The 16,075-nt window shown below is 47.2% G+C and overlaps 3 protein-coding genes across 3 annotated transcripts; 2 read left to right on the forward strand and 1 right to left on the reverse strand.

Annotated features, from left to right (window-relative positions):
- Positions 1-367: 367 nt before the first annotated feature.
- On the forward strand, positions 368-4,158 carry I203_104275 (uncharacterized protein; the record flags this gene model as incomplete). The annotated part of the gene is made up of 9 exons (XM_019144136.1): positions 368-1,287; positions 1,380-1,615; positions 1,683-2,048; positions 2,106-2,288; positions 2,356-2,710; positions 2,769-3,017; positions 3,085-3,199; positions 3,251-3,294; positions 3,360-4,158. 9 exons carry the CDS (start codon positions 368-370, stop codon positions 4,156-4,158), a joined length of 3,267 nt encoding a protein of 1,088 aa, XP_019007185.1.
- Positions 4,159-6,032: 1,874 nt separating this feature from the next.
- I203_104276 (uncharacterized protein) lies at positions 6,033-12,455 on the forward strand (the record flags this gene model as incomplete). The annotated part of the gene is made up of 8 exons (XM_065517503.1): positions 6,033-7,125; positions 7,188-9,735; positions 9,803-10,200; positions 10,265-10,433; positions 10,494-10,745; positions 10,804-11,678; positions 11,750-11,889; positions 11,955-12,455. The coding sequence occupies 8 exons, from the start codon at positions 6,033-6,035 to the stop codon at positions 12,453-12,455; spliced, it is 5,976 nt and encodes a 1,991-aa protein (XP_065374321.1).
- Positions 12,456-12,768: 313 nt separating this feature from the next.
- Positions 12,769-15,790, reverse strand: I203_104277 (uncharacterized protein; the record flags this gene model as incomplete). Its single annotated transcript, XM_019144133.1, has 6 exons — positions 12,769-13,012; positions 13,122-14,113; positions 14,170-14,224; positions 14,300-14,449; positions 14,555-15,551; positions 15,637-15,790. The coding sequence occupies 6 exons, from the start codon at positions 15,788-15,790 to the stop codon at positions 12,769-12,771; spliced, it is 2,592 nt and encodes an 863-aa protein (XP_019007182.1).
- Positions 15,791-16,075: the final 285 nt, after the last annotated feature.

The raw sequence follows: 16,075 nt of genomic DNA on the forward strand, positions 1-16,075 counted from the left end.
GGACAAGACAAGACAAGACAGCTAACAGTGTCGCCCTGACCTTGTGACCTTGCTTCGATTTCAACTCACTAACAAAGCGCCAAGAAGGGTACCCAGAATTAAGATCTCTAATCTTTGTCTGATTGTCTGAAAGGATATCCCATCTTTGTAAAAGGGTGATGAATGACAGGGAAGAGACTGCGTTTGTAATACCGGCCGATCCAGGTGAGTTGAAATTGTTCATATTCTGGTATCATTTCAATATCGTCTTTCCTATCTCTTCTCATCATCAATCAACTTCCATCGTATACTCCTCATCGTCTCTACCATGTCCAATTGGTAGGAAGAATCCCTGCTGACGACGGTGACCGATTTGGAAATTGGACAGATGCCCCATTCTTACCCTCATGCCGAGGGCTCAAACTACCCGCAACAGGATAGATCTAACCAACCAGGTAGACCACCACCCATCAACCTTCCTCAAAATCCTTATGGTCATCCATCTCATCCTAAGCCTCATGATCACCATGCTCACCAACACCATCAGCATCAGCATTCTGACCAGGTACCACAGGTACAAGGGTACTACCCACCTCCACCACCTCCCAATATCTTCTATGCTGCCGAGAATCAACCTCCTGGTCCACCCGTCAATATGACATTGAATCAACCTTACGATTCGAGCTTTCAGCCGAAAATCGAACATGATGGTCCATCCGTACTGATACCTCAACATCAGCTTCCACCCAATTATTTTGATCACCAACAGCAGCAGCATCAACAGATGCAACACTCGATTATAGTATCTCCTTACGAGATGCCATCGGGAAGTGGATCATCACATAATCCCAATATGGCTGAATACTTTCCTCCTCTACATACGCCTACAGGTGTACCGATGGACAGTGGATCTTCTCATAACACAGCCATGCAAGATTATTTCCCTCCCCCTCTACCTCCCCCATCCCATGATGTCATGTCGAACGTTCCGATCGACCACCACCAAGTTTGGCAGTCCGCCGTCCCCGCGCCACTTCCTACAGCTCAGTCCACCAATTCGAAGAACAATGCCTCAGCTGGACCTTCTGGCAAATCTGAGAAACCAGGATCGAAGACTACCCGACAGCAATTCACAGCTTGTGGAGCATGTAGGCATAGGAGGGTCAAGTGCGACTTGAAAGATAAGCAGGAAGCAGCGGAGAAAGCAACGATGGAAGATGATGGAGTAGGACCCAGTAGGAGTAAAGGTGCGGCTAAGCAGAAGAAAGTGTCGTGTACCAACTGTATAGAGAGAGGTTTAAATTGCATGTGAGTCCTAGATCACAAGCATCTACCGCCCAAGTCTCTTTCTCTCTTACTGGAAAAAATGTATTGACTAAATGATCTTTTTCAATGCACAGCGACGAGTTTGCCCCTCTGAAAGCCGCCAAGCAACTTCGACGAGGTAAAAGGATATCAGAAATCGAAATGCTATTCGGTAAAACCGCTGCAAGTGCTGCGGTAGCTCATCAGACGGGCGAACCCACCGCAGATATGTCACTAAGCCCGATAAAATCCAGAGATGGAGGAGGAATCATACCTGACCTGACAAAAGAGTTCTTCGATTCTGCGTTCTTCAGACGATTCCAAGTTCAACGTGAGTCAATCTTACGCCCCGATAGCTTGTGGCCGATCTTGACTTTAGTCACCTTGATTCTGTACAGGACCGGTTCTCGATCCTCAGAATTTCATCGGAAGGTATCTTTCCAACCCTATCCCATCAGCATCCGCCATGGGGCCTGAAGGAGCTATCTTATGCCATGTCCTGTACGCTTGGGCCGTCTCGTATGGCGTTGATGAATATGGAAAACTCGATGTTCCGGAAGGTGGGGGTGCTCCGTTGGAAGATATCAGTCTACTAGGTCCAGGAGATGCAGAGATGAACAGAGAAAACGATAGGCAGAAGAGGAAGGAGAAAATGAAATTCGTCATCGAGATTATCCTCAAAGAGATTGATGAATATGGGTTGATGAGAAGACCTACTTGGGATGGTGTCAGGGTCTTATTAATGGTTCTACCGTTGACAGATGGTCAGTGAATCTGCACTTCTGGACCTTCTATCCGGCATGTTGACAAAGTTTATGTAGGTATCGCATCTCCCGTCGAGAGATTGTCGATGTATGAAGCTGCCATTTCCCAAGTCTTCACTCTCTGTTCCTTCGTTGCCATGGGCTACGATGGTCAACCCAGTGGTACCGCCGGGGTGAATGGTGGGTCCGATGATCTAGATGGACAGGATCTGGTCCGGGTCAGAGTCAGGATCTATTGGTGTGAGTTACGTTTCTTCCTCTACCCCACCCAGCATGGAGGTATGAAGCTGAGTTTGCTATTTCACAGACGCATTCGTACATGAAGGTATCACCACCGGTCTGAAAGGCGGCCGACTACATCTGGACGATGAAGATCTGGAAACTATGCAAGATTCTATCGACCATAGATCCCTTGTTCGGGATTCAGCAGCATTCAGGTTATCAAGTAGATTCGCTACCGCTCCCATCAATCTGGCTCTTGCCTGTCGGAAGATCAACAAAGCTTTAACTGGACCTGCAGCCAAAAGACGGACTGCCGTTAACGCCGATCTCGTTAAGCAAGCTTGGGAAGCCTTAGAAAGATGTTGGGAGGATTTCGACCAACTAAAATACGAGGCGTCAGCTTCCGGACCTTCGTTCGCTCAGGGAGATGAGGTGATTCGGTAGGTCACCCGATTCTTCCCTATAATGGGCAAAGCTGACGCGTTGTGATGATGATAGCTTTGCAGATGGATGGAAGATCTTCTTGTTCGAAGCTCAAAATGTTATTCGAACGAATCTCGAAGACCGAATATCAAAGCTTGCCCAAGCTCAGACTACAGCTTTCATCACTGAATCTAGTCCATCTACGCCCGAAGCCATGCACAATGACCTGCTCAACGCCCAACATCTACTCGACATATCCAAAAGTAAATGCGATGTGCAAACTAGGCAGATAATGGAAATTGTGCGAAGACATGTTGGGACTAGGTGAGTCATATTGCCCGTAATGATGTGTGGTCATGCCCTTTAGCTGACTTGTCCGTCTTGAACCCAGATTTTTCGAATGGGATGCCAGTCTGGTAAGGGATGGAACGTACTATACCGCCATGCTGTTGGCTAGGGCCGGAGGATCCGACGAGGATATTCAGATCTGCATCAGGGCATTGAACGTAAGTATTCTTTTGCTGCAGGCGGAATAATTTGGTTGACGATAAATATAGGAATTGAGATGGGCTCATGCCAAAGCGTGGGAACGATCAATTGAGTAAGTGTATTCATCCTGTTTGTCGTACATGATAAGAATGATCTGACAGATTGTTGGGCTTTCAGTCTTCGAAAAGAATGGCAAGAACGACCTTCACCAGCATCCAGTCAAGCTCAAACGGATGGCACCTGGGAAGCCGTGTTATCCGATCTTGCTAAATTGACAAATGATAGTCAGGATACCACCCAGCCTAGTTTGCCTTCAGATGCGCAATCGAGGTCTACCACAAGCTCACAGTCTGCACATCGTCATCATCATCATCAGCAGCAGCAGCAGCATTACCAACAGCAACATCACCAGCATATCCATCATCAACATCATCACCACACTCATAACCATAGTCATCACAATCGAATATCATCACATAATAGCGAACCTACCCTATCGACAACCTCGCCACCCTATACTTCCCCACCTATCGTTTCTCCTACCTTTGACATATCCGGTATGTCATTGGTGAGAGGATATATTCCTGCGTCTAGTGACCAACGCAACGCATACTCCTCATCGGGCGCGGGAGGATTGATGGAACCAGTCGATGAAAGTGTGACTTACGATAATTGGATAAACTCGAATCAGAGCGATGGAGGTCAATCCATATCAACGAATTCAAGGATATATAACCTCCAACCTCAGCAGCAGAAATATCAGATATTCACTACCCCTACTACGGATGATAGTAGTCATATGATGCCTAATCATCTAGGTCCACCGCCTTTGAACTCCAATCAGATGAGTCTACAAGATGGGAATTATCCGATACCGAATCCCAATCCGAATGGACAAGGGCAAGGGCAAGGTCAAGGTCAATATATAATGAAAGAAGATGGCACCCACGTCTTTGTCCCATACAAATTTATGTGATTTACTGTAAACGGTCACTCTGGTCATTTATCGAATATCGTGGACATTTTCAAGACCACGAACGAGAAATGTGAAGAAATGGAACGGTTTCTTGGGGTAACGAGGATTTCTAATTGAACTTTTGGGATTTCAACGATGGCAATAATAATGAAGGAGGAAGGACACTCTCTGATGGTTTGGAGAAATCATTTGATCATATTAGGTCGTGTGCATGAGAACAACCATGGACAATCTTCAACCATTTGATATACAAACAAGGAAAGTGAGAAAGCAAGAAAGGATAGTGAATCATTTGGTTCTTGAGGGAGAGAAAGATACATAAATTAGTAGAATTTCATATTGACGAACTTAGCATGAAAGAATGAACGTAGAGGTGTTTGTTTTACACGTCCGCACTCTCTCATATAGGTGTACGTTATCGTAGAAAAAGCGTCGGCAAAAAAACATCTCTTCTCAGCGGAATATGTGATAATTTACGATATCCTGGAGTGGATTACATGCCTTTCATGCCACCCTGACTGAACTCGTGGTTTTGTAATTGCAAAATTGTCAACATGAATTCTCCCAACACATCTGCGAACCTATCCTCGACCGGATCAGGCCAGACCATTAGCCTATAGCACAAATGGGTTATAATGATCAAGCTGAATATGCAAACTTACCAATCCCATCTTGTCCTGTAGCATTTCAACCCTTCTTTCCAAGGTAACCATTCTATTCTACATCGTACATCGAGCCCAATTTCATAAAGTTAGCATACGGCATAACTTATGGCTTTGTTGGAGATAAGATATATTGAAGCGGTTCACTCACATTCCCATATGTCTAAGTGTATAACAGCCTCTCTCAGTCAATGAATAAACGCAGACCAAACCCGAAGCGATTGAACAGAGTATCAAGGCTGTGATTCATCTGTCAACTTATCACGTCATCGCATGGGCCTACAGGGGAACAGATGCTTGCCTGATCCTACCGTGGACGAAACTTCTGTTCCCAAATTCTCGAAGAGTGTCCCATTACCATTACGTGAATTCGACTTGCGAGTCCTGGTGGTAGACCTGGTATTTGGCCTTCTTTCGATTACGCTGGGCTTGACGTCCTTGCCCTTGACATTTCTAGTTCTCCGCGTAGTCCTCGTTTTCGCTGTAGATCCTAGGAATGGTACAAAGGATAGAGGTGATGGTATGAATCGTTTAAGGATGTACCATGCTGCGAGAGAGAATAGGATGGTGGTGAAACCAAAAATCACTGCTATCTATTTTGCATGGAAAGAAAATCAGTCACGTCATGTGCCAATGATGGAGGGTGGAGGAGTAACATAGGAGGTGTGAGGGGGATACTTGCGACATATTGAATGTTCCGTACGAGCCAGAAGGACGTTTGCAAGAATGGTATGATCATCTCAGCATTGTTCGATCTGTGTTGTATGGGTTGTGAGTTGATAAGATAACTCGAGAGATATGGTACTCGTATCTCAACACGGATCAATTTGTTTGTTGATGCTTTTCTGTTTTGATACTCGTATTGATAGATGGAGCTGGTGCCCCACATTCTCATTCTCCAGATTGCACCACCCAAGCAAGTGGGTGTTTGTCCAGGAAGATATCCAACAAAATGGCATCCCATCTTCGCGCACGTGGTACCTGGTATTGATATATTATGTGATGACGTCTACGCTTATGATGTTGATCTGATTTGATTCCGCTTCCACGCGAATGTCCACTGCACCATCATCAACCCCCCCGTCGATGCAATGTCCAACGTTGAGCATACCGATATCGAAAGCATAGATACTCAGACATATTAACCCTCTATACATACATCTCTAGCAGTCTGATATTCGAGTGTGTGAAGATCATTGGAACGGGAACGACATGTCGGACAAAGAAGATTCAGTGAAGCCGACACCAAGTCAAACGCAATCAACGACGATCACCGACCTCTTCGGTAATGATGACGACACGCATGACGATGGAGACGTTTTCGCTCAACTCGGATCGACGGGACAGGGTCAGGACCCGTTCCAACAGATAGCGGACAGTCTGCCTGACCGGACAGAGCCCACACAGGAAGAGGAACAGCAGTTTGCTGAAGCTACGCAATCAGCGGCAACAATATCTCCTCTGCAAGATGAACATCCATCACCTCCTCCGCCCGATGAACTCCCTGTTCCACCGACGGACGGGACCCCAGCATTACCTCAGCCTGAAGAAACTTCATCGAACCCGGCAATTGATGCGCAAGATTTTAGTGATCTTTTAGCAGAATTCGAAGCGGAAAAGGACTTAGATACCCAAGTGCCTTTGTCCACAGGTGACGAGACCAGAAAGATCGCTCAAGAATCTCCATCAGACCTCAACCCTGTTCAAGCAGGGTCACCAAACGATAACGGCGCCGAAGATCTACAGCATCAGAGTGATGGACAAAGTGGTATTCTGCAGGTTCCCATCGCTGCATCCGCACTCTTCACCGACGATCCAACCGACTCCTTCGCCGATCTCGTTCCACAAGATTCAGCCAATGATGCTGAACCGACATCCTCCGGTGATATGGAAACAACGTCGAGGCCTGCATCACCTTCTACCGTGCCAAGTCTGTCCATTGAACATTCTCAAGCAGATACTCGACCAACGGGCTTGGGCATCGATGCTGCTGGTGATACCTCTTTCCAGAGTATGTTCTCTGATGCTAGCAATTGGCTAGGCGATACAACTTTCGACGACTCGATACAGATTTTAGATGACGATCGAAAGGAAAACGACGAAAGTCATAGTCAGCAAGCGAAGAAGGAGGATGATGGACATGAGCTATTAGACTTTGAGATACCTCAAGGATGGTATGATGAAAGTGGAGAATGGCACTGGTATACTGATGAAGAGAAGGAGCAAGTTAGGCAAACGATGTTAGGTCAAGGATCATGGGGCGAAGAGGCAGATACTACGGCAGATAAACAAACTTCTGGGCAAAGTGAGTTTTCGTCGGCTAATTTTGTCCGACATTGTTATCTGACCTTAGTTTCCGTCTACCAGATCAAACGCCCATTGCTCCATACAGCCCTGCCCTTCAGGCTGGTGCATCAGAGAATGCGGCTCGCCGTACCCCTCAGCCAGAAACCCCATCGAAGCTCACCAGTAACTCTTTCGATCCATACGCACCTTCGACAGCGCAACAGTCTGGCGCATCCACAGCTTATCCAATGACCGGCTCTTCACAATATACGAGCTCTTCCTCAGGCTATGAGCCTTATTCCGGTGTATCAAGTACAGCTCCGTTCAGCTCTTCTTCAAGCTATACTCCGTATAATCCACAGACCTCGACTCAACCGCCCTACAATGCATATGCTCCAGCTCACCAGCAACAGCCTAATCCTTATGCCCCCACGGCTCAAGCGCCTCCCAACCCATATGCTCCTGCTGCCAACACGTCGGCTCACCCATACAACCCTGCCCCCGCTGTACCTGCTAACACCCCTCAAGCTCCATCAATTATCTCAAAGTCTGTTTCGTCCAAGCCACCGGTCCAACGAATGACTTCAAATGCTTACGATCCACCTTTTTTGAAGCCCCAGAAAAGCTTTGTTCGAGCACCATCTGCGGCAGCATCGCCTTCATTCGGTATACCCCACTCCACACCACCTCAGGCTACCTCGACGCCTCCGCCCCCACCATTTGGGCCACCCAAACGGACTAAACCCGAGGAAAGACCGCTGAGTCGAGGGCCAGAATCTGCTGCTCCCCCTATACCCAACCAACGAGATGAACACAGCGCGACCTTCCAGCAAAACCACATGTCTGCATACGATGCACCGCCTAGACCTCCGTCTGTCTCCTATGGTCAACGCTCAGTAGATTTCAACAAAGATCACTCACCTAAGGAACCTCTGCATCGACCTCCTCCCTCAGCCTTTGATCCTCCTCTACCTGAACCATCTTTCAGGGCGCCTTCCAGAACGACCAGCGCAGTCTCTCACCATACTTACGCTTCCCCTCCACCGCCAGCACCACATCCTCCCAAGTTCGCTCCGCCACCCGAAACCAGTGGATCTACCTATGGGCCCCCTAGACCGCTGAGTAGAGGTCCCCCTTCTCGTCAGGCTTCACCCATGTTTGCCGCTCGACCTCCTTCTCGACCGGATGTCAACCAGCGTATGCGTTCATCACCTTCCAGCACCCTATCTCTAGGTGTAGAACAGCTGCTTTCTCCTCCAAACGTGCATGGTCAAATCGCAGTCCATCACAGTCGGTCGTCTCTGGATGAGCAAAGACGATCCTCGTTTGAATTCACGGGACATCAGAATCATCACGGCGGTTATCAACTTCATCAAGGCCATTCCCCTGACTCGCCCCCAAGTCAATCAGAAAGGCCTCTGTCTCCTCCTGTGCTATCACGTAGATTCGACGAGGATGGTGAGGATGGAGACGTTGTAGAGGACCTGTACTCACCGATACGAGCTCAAGCTACACCAGGTCTGCATCAAGAGCAAGAGCGATACAGAATGCCCGCTTCACCACAGATGCCGCGTGCGGACTCACATGAAAGGGCTTTGCCACCTGCGAGAGCAACAACTTCGGAGGATCCTTATGCGCCATCGTCGCTAGGTCTACAGACTCAATACTCTCCTGAGAAAGCTCAATCATCCACCTCGCCCTATGCTCCATACGCCCCTACGCAGCCATCGCCGGAGAAGAGAGCCCATGCTTCAGCCTCACATTATGCTTCTTATGAACCCACACCAGGAGTCATCGATCTGAATGACGATCATTCGAACCCATCACAGCAAAATGGCAACTACTCTAATGATCCGTATGCTCCTTCGGCATCCGGTATTTCACCTACAAAGAGCCAAGGTTTTGGACATGCGTCTCAGCCCTCTCGTGCTTCCACTACGTATGAGCCCTCCATCTATTCACCTCCCACGGCTACCAAGCCCTTGGGCATATCTCAGGCTACCAATCCCTATGCTCTACCGCCTGCTCGCACAGCTTCTCCAGCATACAGCGCCGGCTATGGTATATCGCCACCCACTAACAACTACTTCCAGCCTATGCATGCTCCATCACATTCCACCGACGAGACCTATATCCCACAGCAAGTGCTGGAGCAAAAGCCAGTCAGCGAAGATCCACTTGGTCGTACCACCTTGGCAGCTCGTAATGCACCTATAGCTGTGTTCGGGTTTGGTGGCACACTCATAACTGCTTTCCCGGGAGCAGCAGAGTCAGGTACTTTCCATAAAGGCCATTCCAGGATACCATCATACGGCTATGCCTCAGGTAGAGGTCAATTGTGGATCAGAAGTATTTCCGAGGTGGCTGCTCCTGCCGCGCTGAAGAGTGATCAGACCTCTTTCCCTGGTCCCTTGGTCTTTGACCCCTCCACTCCTAAGGGTGTCGCAGGTGATAAGAAAAAACGGGAAGCGGTGCTGGAATACCTGAATGCTAGAGCTGAGGAAATTGGAAAGGGCTTACCGTATCTCAAATCTTCAGCCAACAAAGCAAGAAGGGAAGAAGAGGGCAGGTTGGTATTGATCAAGGCGCTGAAGGCTCTGGTGATCGGAGAAGGTAAACTGGCGGGAACGTGAGTGACCTATACATAGAAATAGCATCTCGAGAGGGCTACTCGGCTAATGCATGCCTTCGATCAGTCCGGAAGTCGAAGAGGCATTGCGCGAAGCTTTGGCAAATCCAACTCTATCCGCCATCTCAACCGCACCTGTTGGTACAGTCTCAGCTGGGAACTTCAGCTCTTCTCTCTATCCCCCAGTATCATCGACATCTTCCGCTGCTCCTGCAGCTGCTAGTGCGGCACAATTGACTCGTATATCAAGCCTTCTGGCCCAAGGAAACAAACGAGATGCTGCGCTATATGCCGCGGATCAAGGATTATGGTCGCACGCATTGGTCATCAGCAGTAATGTCGATGTGGATTTATGGAGGGAGATTGTGACTAGATTCACAGCCTCAGAAGTAGGCGAACGGCCCCAAGGCACAGCAGGGATCAAGGCTTCCTACTTACTATCTGGAGGTGTCAACCCTTCAATCGGTACGTTGCAGGATCGTGTATATACCAAAGCTTGAGCTGATGCCCAACTTGTTTGTATATATAGTGGACGAGCTTGTCAAAGCCGCTACAATCACTGACGATCCCTCAAACGATCAATGGCGCGAAGTCATAGGGTCAGTATTGTTCAATGCTAAACCGACTGAACTTGCTTGTCTCGACGAATTGGGTTCCAAATTCCTTTCGATGGGATTGGTAAATGCCGCTCATGCTTGGTAAGATGCTAGTCTTCTGTCATGTCTCTACACAAGCTGACCTTAGGGACCTACCACCAGCTTCCTCTTATCCCCCTTATCTCCATTCTTTGACCTCACTCCCGTAGCGTATGAACGATCAATCACGCTTACTCATAATGTCCGAGACGAAGAGGCGATCGTCTTTGCGGAGATAGCAGAATACGCGAGAAGTCTTGTGCCAACCCCAAAGGGTCAAGAAGCCCACTTTGCAGCGTTGCCGCAATTATTACCGTACAAGCTGGCTAGAGCTTGGAGGTTAGCTGAATTGGGCGAGGCCGAGCTAGCACAAAAGTAAGTAATTCGCTATTTGTGTATTCAATCCATCCACTAACGAACGTACTGCCTATAGATACTGTACTGCTATCGAAGCCGGGTCTAAGATCAACAAGAACCTTCCATCTTTCCTTTCCCCAGCATATGCAGCAAGTTTGGAAGACCTCCTGGAAAGGTTGACAGGACAACCATCGATCGATCCTCCCAATGCTCTTGGATCTGGGCGAAAGGCGGCTAAACCAGGATTTGACAAGCTAGGTTCATGGATAGAAGGTCGGCTTACCAAATTCATAGCTGGCGAAGAAGGTGATGGGTCCGCGCCCAAGCCCACTGCTCAAAGTGGTAAAGCCGCTGGGCCATTCTCGCAGTTCAGTTCGATCTCCGCAGGTACCAGCGGTGCACCTTCAAGAAGTACCTCGATCGCAGATCTCTCCAATAACGGTAATGGTTATCTGGGAGTTACTAGCGTTTCGAGAAGTACTTCGCCCGCTTTGCAGATGACGCCTCAGTGGGGACAACAGCCCAACATACCGTCATATGGGGGAAGTTCTTCTTCTTCATCCTACGGTGGTGATAAGTACACTCAACATGATAATGCGGGTGGATATTCACCTTGGACAGGTAATAACAATGATCAAGGTGGATCGGAAACGCCCCATGCGTACGGCGATGATAGTGATTTCATCAACCCGATGGCTCAGCTCAATCTCGGTCCTTCCCCAGCCCCCGCGCCACCTTCATCGAATTATCAACCGTCAAAAAATAAATCTGCATATGAGGAAGATGACCAAGATGATCTAGGATTCGGTAATTCTGCTTTATCAAGAGATCGAACGCCTAAACCTCCAGCCACGGGTGAAGAGGATGATGATAAGAAAGGGAAAGGGAAAGCACCAGATGTGAAAGATAATAAGCCTGAGCCGAAGAAGAATGATCCTCCCCCTGCTAAACGTGAGTACCCAGTCGTGGACCCGGTGCGGTGCATTGGACATGGGACCTAATTTGATGCAATGATTGTTCAGCGGAGCACAAGTCATCATGGCTAGGAAGGATCTGGGGCGGAAAGAAGGAAGGTGAACCAAGCGGACCGGTCAAAGCGAACTTAGGCGAAGAGAGTTCTATGATCTTTGATCCTGAATTGAAACGATGGGTTGTCAAAGGGGTAAGTGCGACTCCATCAGCTAACAGAAGCATGGTACTGATAATATTGCTCTATGCTTCATTCAGGCCAAACCTGAATCTGCAGGACCATCTGCACCACCCCCTCCACCGAGGGCTCAAACTACCTCACCATCCCGATCCGCTCGACCTGATAATGGTGCGAACAGCAGAGCGATGTCAGCTACTCCTCCACCAGGACATCGACCACCCGTATCTGGACCACCTATCGGTAAGCCGATGGGTACGGGATTCGCCGAAGGTCCAGATGGAAGTATAAAGAGAATGAAATCGTCCTTGAATGAAAGTCTCACCGCATCTGATCTACCTTCTGCACCTCCACTCCCACCGTCATCTGGCCCTCCAAGCTTCGCTGGCGCAGGTGGTCCACGCAAACCACCCAGTAGTGCTGGATCGAGTGTACCGCCTTCAAGGACTAATAGCGGTACAACCCCTTCTATAGATGATTTGCTAAGTAGACCACCTAGTAAAAGACCTGCTTCGGCTGCTGCGAAGAAGGGAGCGAGGAATAGATATGTCGATGTGTTCCAACAGCCTGAAGGGCAGTAAAGGGTTGAAATACAAGTAGATGTTTGTGGGGCAGAAGTATTTAGTCCATGTTTAGTTTGAAGGTAGAAAATTGTATGATTAATCAGTAAATATATGAGATTCGTGCAAATCAATCATTTTCTTAAAATCTCAGATCTACAGTTTTGATCGGATGATATAATGCATAAGGTTACGAAACAATTATTCGAAAATGCATACAAGTCATGGTAACATCTCATCGCAATGAAACAGGCCTCATCCCCTGCAAGACTCCTGAGTCCGAGCATAGTAGCGATACTCTTTCCAATACAGCCTCAGCTCAGTCTCCTCAATCTTACTTTCTATGTCTCCTTCTCTTCTTGTTGTTCCCCTCTCTCTCCATTTGCCTCTTAACGCTCTTAACCAACTGCGACAAATCCTTCTCATTGCCGCCATTATCCGTGTTGCTCTCTCCAGGTAAAGTCCTCTTGACTCCGGAAGCTGAAGATCTACCTTCGTCATTCTCGTTGTATTTCCTATTTTGACGTATTTTCGTTCGGTGAGACAAGAGGTCTTGCATCGCTTTGGTTTTGGTGTAGCTGAAGAGAGGTTAATGGATAATTAGCATCATGATCCATCCCACAAAGAAGGAGAAGGGTTGGTCGAGTTTCATTATCAATCCTACGTAAACAAAAACGATTGACTCACTGTGGATTACTTGGATCAATGGCGAATTCGGCATCTTCGTGAATCGCTTTAAATCTAGGATCAGAAACGTTGATCTTCCATCCTTCAGGTCCCAATTCCTTCTCTTCTTCTTCACCTTGCTCTGCTTTTTTGGTACCTCTTCTTCGACGTCGTTTCTTCGAATCTTTCTCGGATTTCATAATATCTTTCATAGAGAAGTTGGTATCTGGTTTAGAAGATGTCCCGACCAATGCTGAGATATCTTCATCCTGGTCATCATCATCTTCAGATTTAAATTTATGTTGATTTTTATCTTTCCCGTTGATTTTGGATTTCCCTTTACTGGTTGCTTTGGGTTTCTCAAATTCAATCTCAACATCTTGGTCATCCTCCTCATCCTCATCACCACTATCACTTCCGAAGAATTCATCTCGTCCTTGTCCTTCACCTTTTTCGGAATCGTCGGAATCATCATTGTTGAGCGCTTTGGTAGCTCTCTTCAACTCCATCTTCTCCTTCTTCCTATTTTTTTTCTCTTTCATTCTCATCTGATATCTCTCCAACGTAGTCATATTCTCTTCGTCCACTTCTTTTCCTCCCAAACCAGTACTCAAGGCAGGTTTGAATGTAATTTCCATTTCGCTTTCCTTCTTTTTGCCTTTGTTTTTGGGTTCTTCGATCATATCTGCAAATGAAGTTCCAGCTTTACCCCATATATCTCCATCTTCATCGTTACCTGCCAACAACAAGTTTCGTAGTTTTTCCGTACGTTCTTTCTTACTTTTCTTATCTTTTCCTTTCCCCTTTATCTTCTTTGTTTGCTTCGCTCCTTCTTCTTGATCATCATCATCCTCATCTTCAGACGAGAGTGAGGCTTCACTACCTGATCCGGCTACTAGATTGTTGAAGTCCTGTTCTTCGATCTCTTCTCTAGTCAATGTTCTTCTAGTCATCTTGACTCGATTGGGATCATCTTGATCCCATGTTAATTTCACTTTGGAATGACGTAGTGCCTATGTATATTTTGAATATTAGCTAAAATGAACGCGGTCGATTTAGCTGGACTCACATCGGTAACGAAATCATTGCCCCTGTATCCTTTAGCTTCTTTATTCGCCTCGTCTCTGTTGTCGAGGCATCTCCTCATCAGCTGAAGCTCAAAATGAGAAACAGATGAGATAATCAAGGTCAGAACTCACCTGATCTCATCATCTGCAAATTCCATCTCCTCGGGGACATAACTGAGATCCATAATATTCGCTGTACGCTCGAATTCAGTACCATTACACTCATCCATGACGTGTTCCGCAGCAGCGACGGTGGAGAAGGTAGCAATGGCGTAAAAGTATCTATAGAACCGAATGTGAATCAAAAGATGAAAGGTAAGCTCAATCTCTCTATGGACGACTAGCTCTTCAGATATGAACCGACAAGGCTTGAGACACAAGACTTACCTTAATCTCTCCAGTTGATATTGTCGGAGTTGATCCATGTCAATATCCTCTGATCCAGCATCTGACTCTCCATCCGATATGATCTCCAGACCGTCTATCTCCTCTCGAGGTCGATCATGCGATCGTTGTGGTTGGAGATCGTCATCGCCATCGTCGTTTTCACCTTCCGCCTCGCTCGGCTGTTCATCTTCTTCATCATCAAATTCACTTTCACTTCCCGCCTGGTCCTCTTCTTCTTCTTCTTCGCTACCCTTCTGATCGTCTTCCTCGCTTTCTTCTGCTCGTTTCTTGGGCACTATAGCCTCTTTAGGACCTTTGTTCTTCTTCTTACTATCCTTATGTTTGCTGACGAATATTCCACCGCCTGGACCTTCCTGCTCTTCTTTCTCCATACGCTGTTTACCGAATTCACTAGGATATATCTTGACACTTAACAGTTTTCCCAGCTCGCCATCTTTACTGCTACTACCAGTACTACTTGCACCAGCATTTTTCAGGAAAGAATTAAACACTGAAAACAAATCTCGTGCTTGGAGGTTATCCCAATCTAGATTGACTGCTGCAATTCTCTTCGTAAATGGTACAGACTCTTCCTCCTCCTCTTCCTCTTCTTGATATTGACCATCCTCGGGTGGAAATGCTGAAATGGGTTGTTCATCTTCTGATAAATCAACCTTCAGATGATCTTCATCTTCAGATGCTGGTTCAGATTCCGACTCGGACTCGGACTCGGATTGAGAGATGTAACCAGGTAACTTTGATTTTCTCTTTCCACCAACTTCCAGTTCTTCTTCTTCTATATCGTCCTCTGAGCCCTCATCTTCATCCTCAGATCCAGAAGATTCCAAGGCTCCCTCACCTCGAGCATAATCTACGAATCCGCCCTGCCCATCCTGTTCCTCCTCGCCTTGCTCAGGCGAACGTAATCGATAGAAACGTTTTAGTTGATCTTGATGGTGTGAGCTGGCCAATGGTCTACCTCGTTTATCCACTCGACCTATGGAAAGATATAGAAAGTCACATCGATTCTCCTGTTGACCCGCGACTGAAAGCTGGATGATGCGGCAGCGCGGAGAACTCACCTGAAGCTCTACCTTTACCTTTACCCTTCCCACCGAACTCTTCAGATTCCAATACATCCTTGAACCTCTCATCGATCTCGACTTTGAGGTTCTTCTGCTTGGGTCGTCTGAATCGTGGATCGGTCTTCAGTCGGGCGAATCGTGGGTCTGACATGGTGATTGCTGTACTGCCAAGTATGATGAAACAGGATGATCATCGGTGAACTTGTGCAGTCATAAATTTCTGAAAAATCAAAATAATAGAGTGGACTTGGGTGGAGGTGGAATTACACCCAGTGATATCAAAATCATGACGTGGACTTACTGCCGCATCAGATTGACCACTCAATGGGTAAATTGGCCCTTGTCAAGTTGAAGCGGATGCATGCCCTCTTTCTTTCTTTTTCCCTCTTCTTCTCCTTGTCAACATTTATTTATATTGTATGACATCGTCAATCGG

Source organism: Kwoniella mangroviensis (assembly GCF_000507465.2).
Source record: "Kwoniella mangroviensis CBS 8507 chromosome 1 map unlocalized Ctg01, whole genome shotgun sequence".
Classification (NCBI taxonomy): domain Eukaryota; kingdom Fungi; phylum Basidiomycota; class Tremellomycetes; order Tremellales; family Cryptococcaceae; genus Kwoniella; species Kwoniella mangrovensis.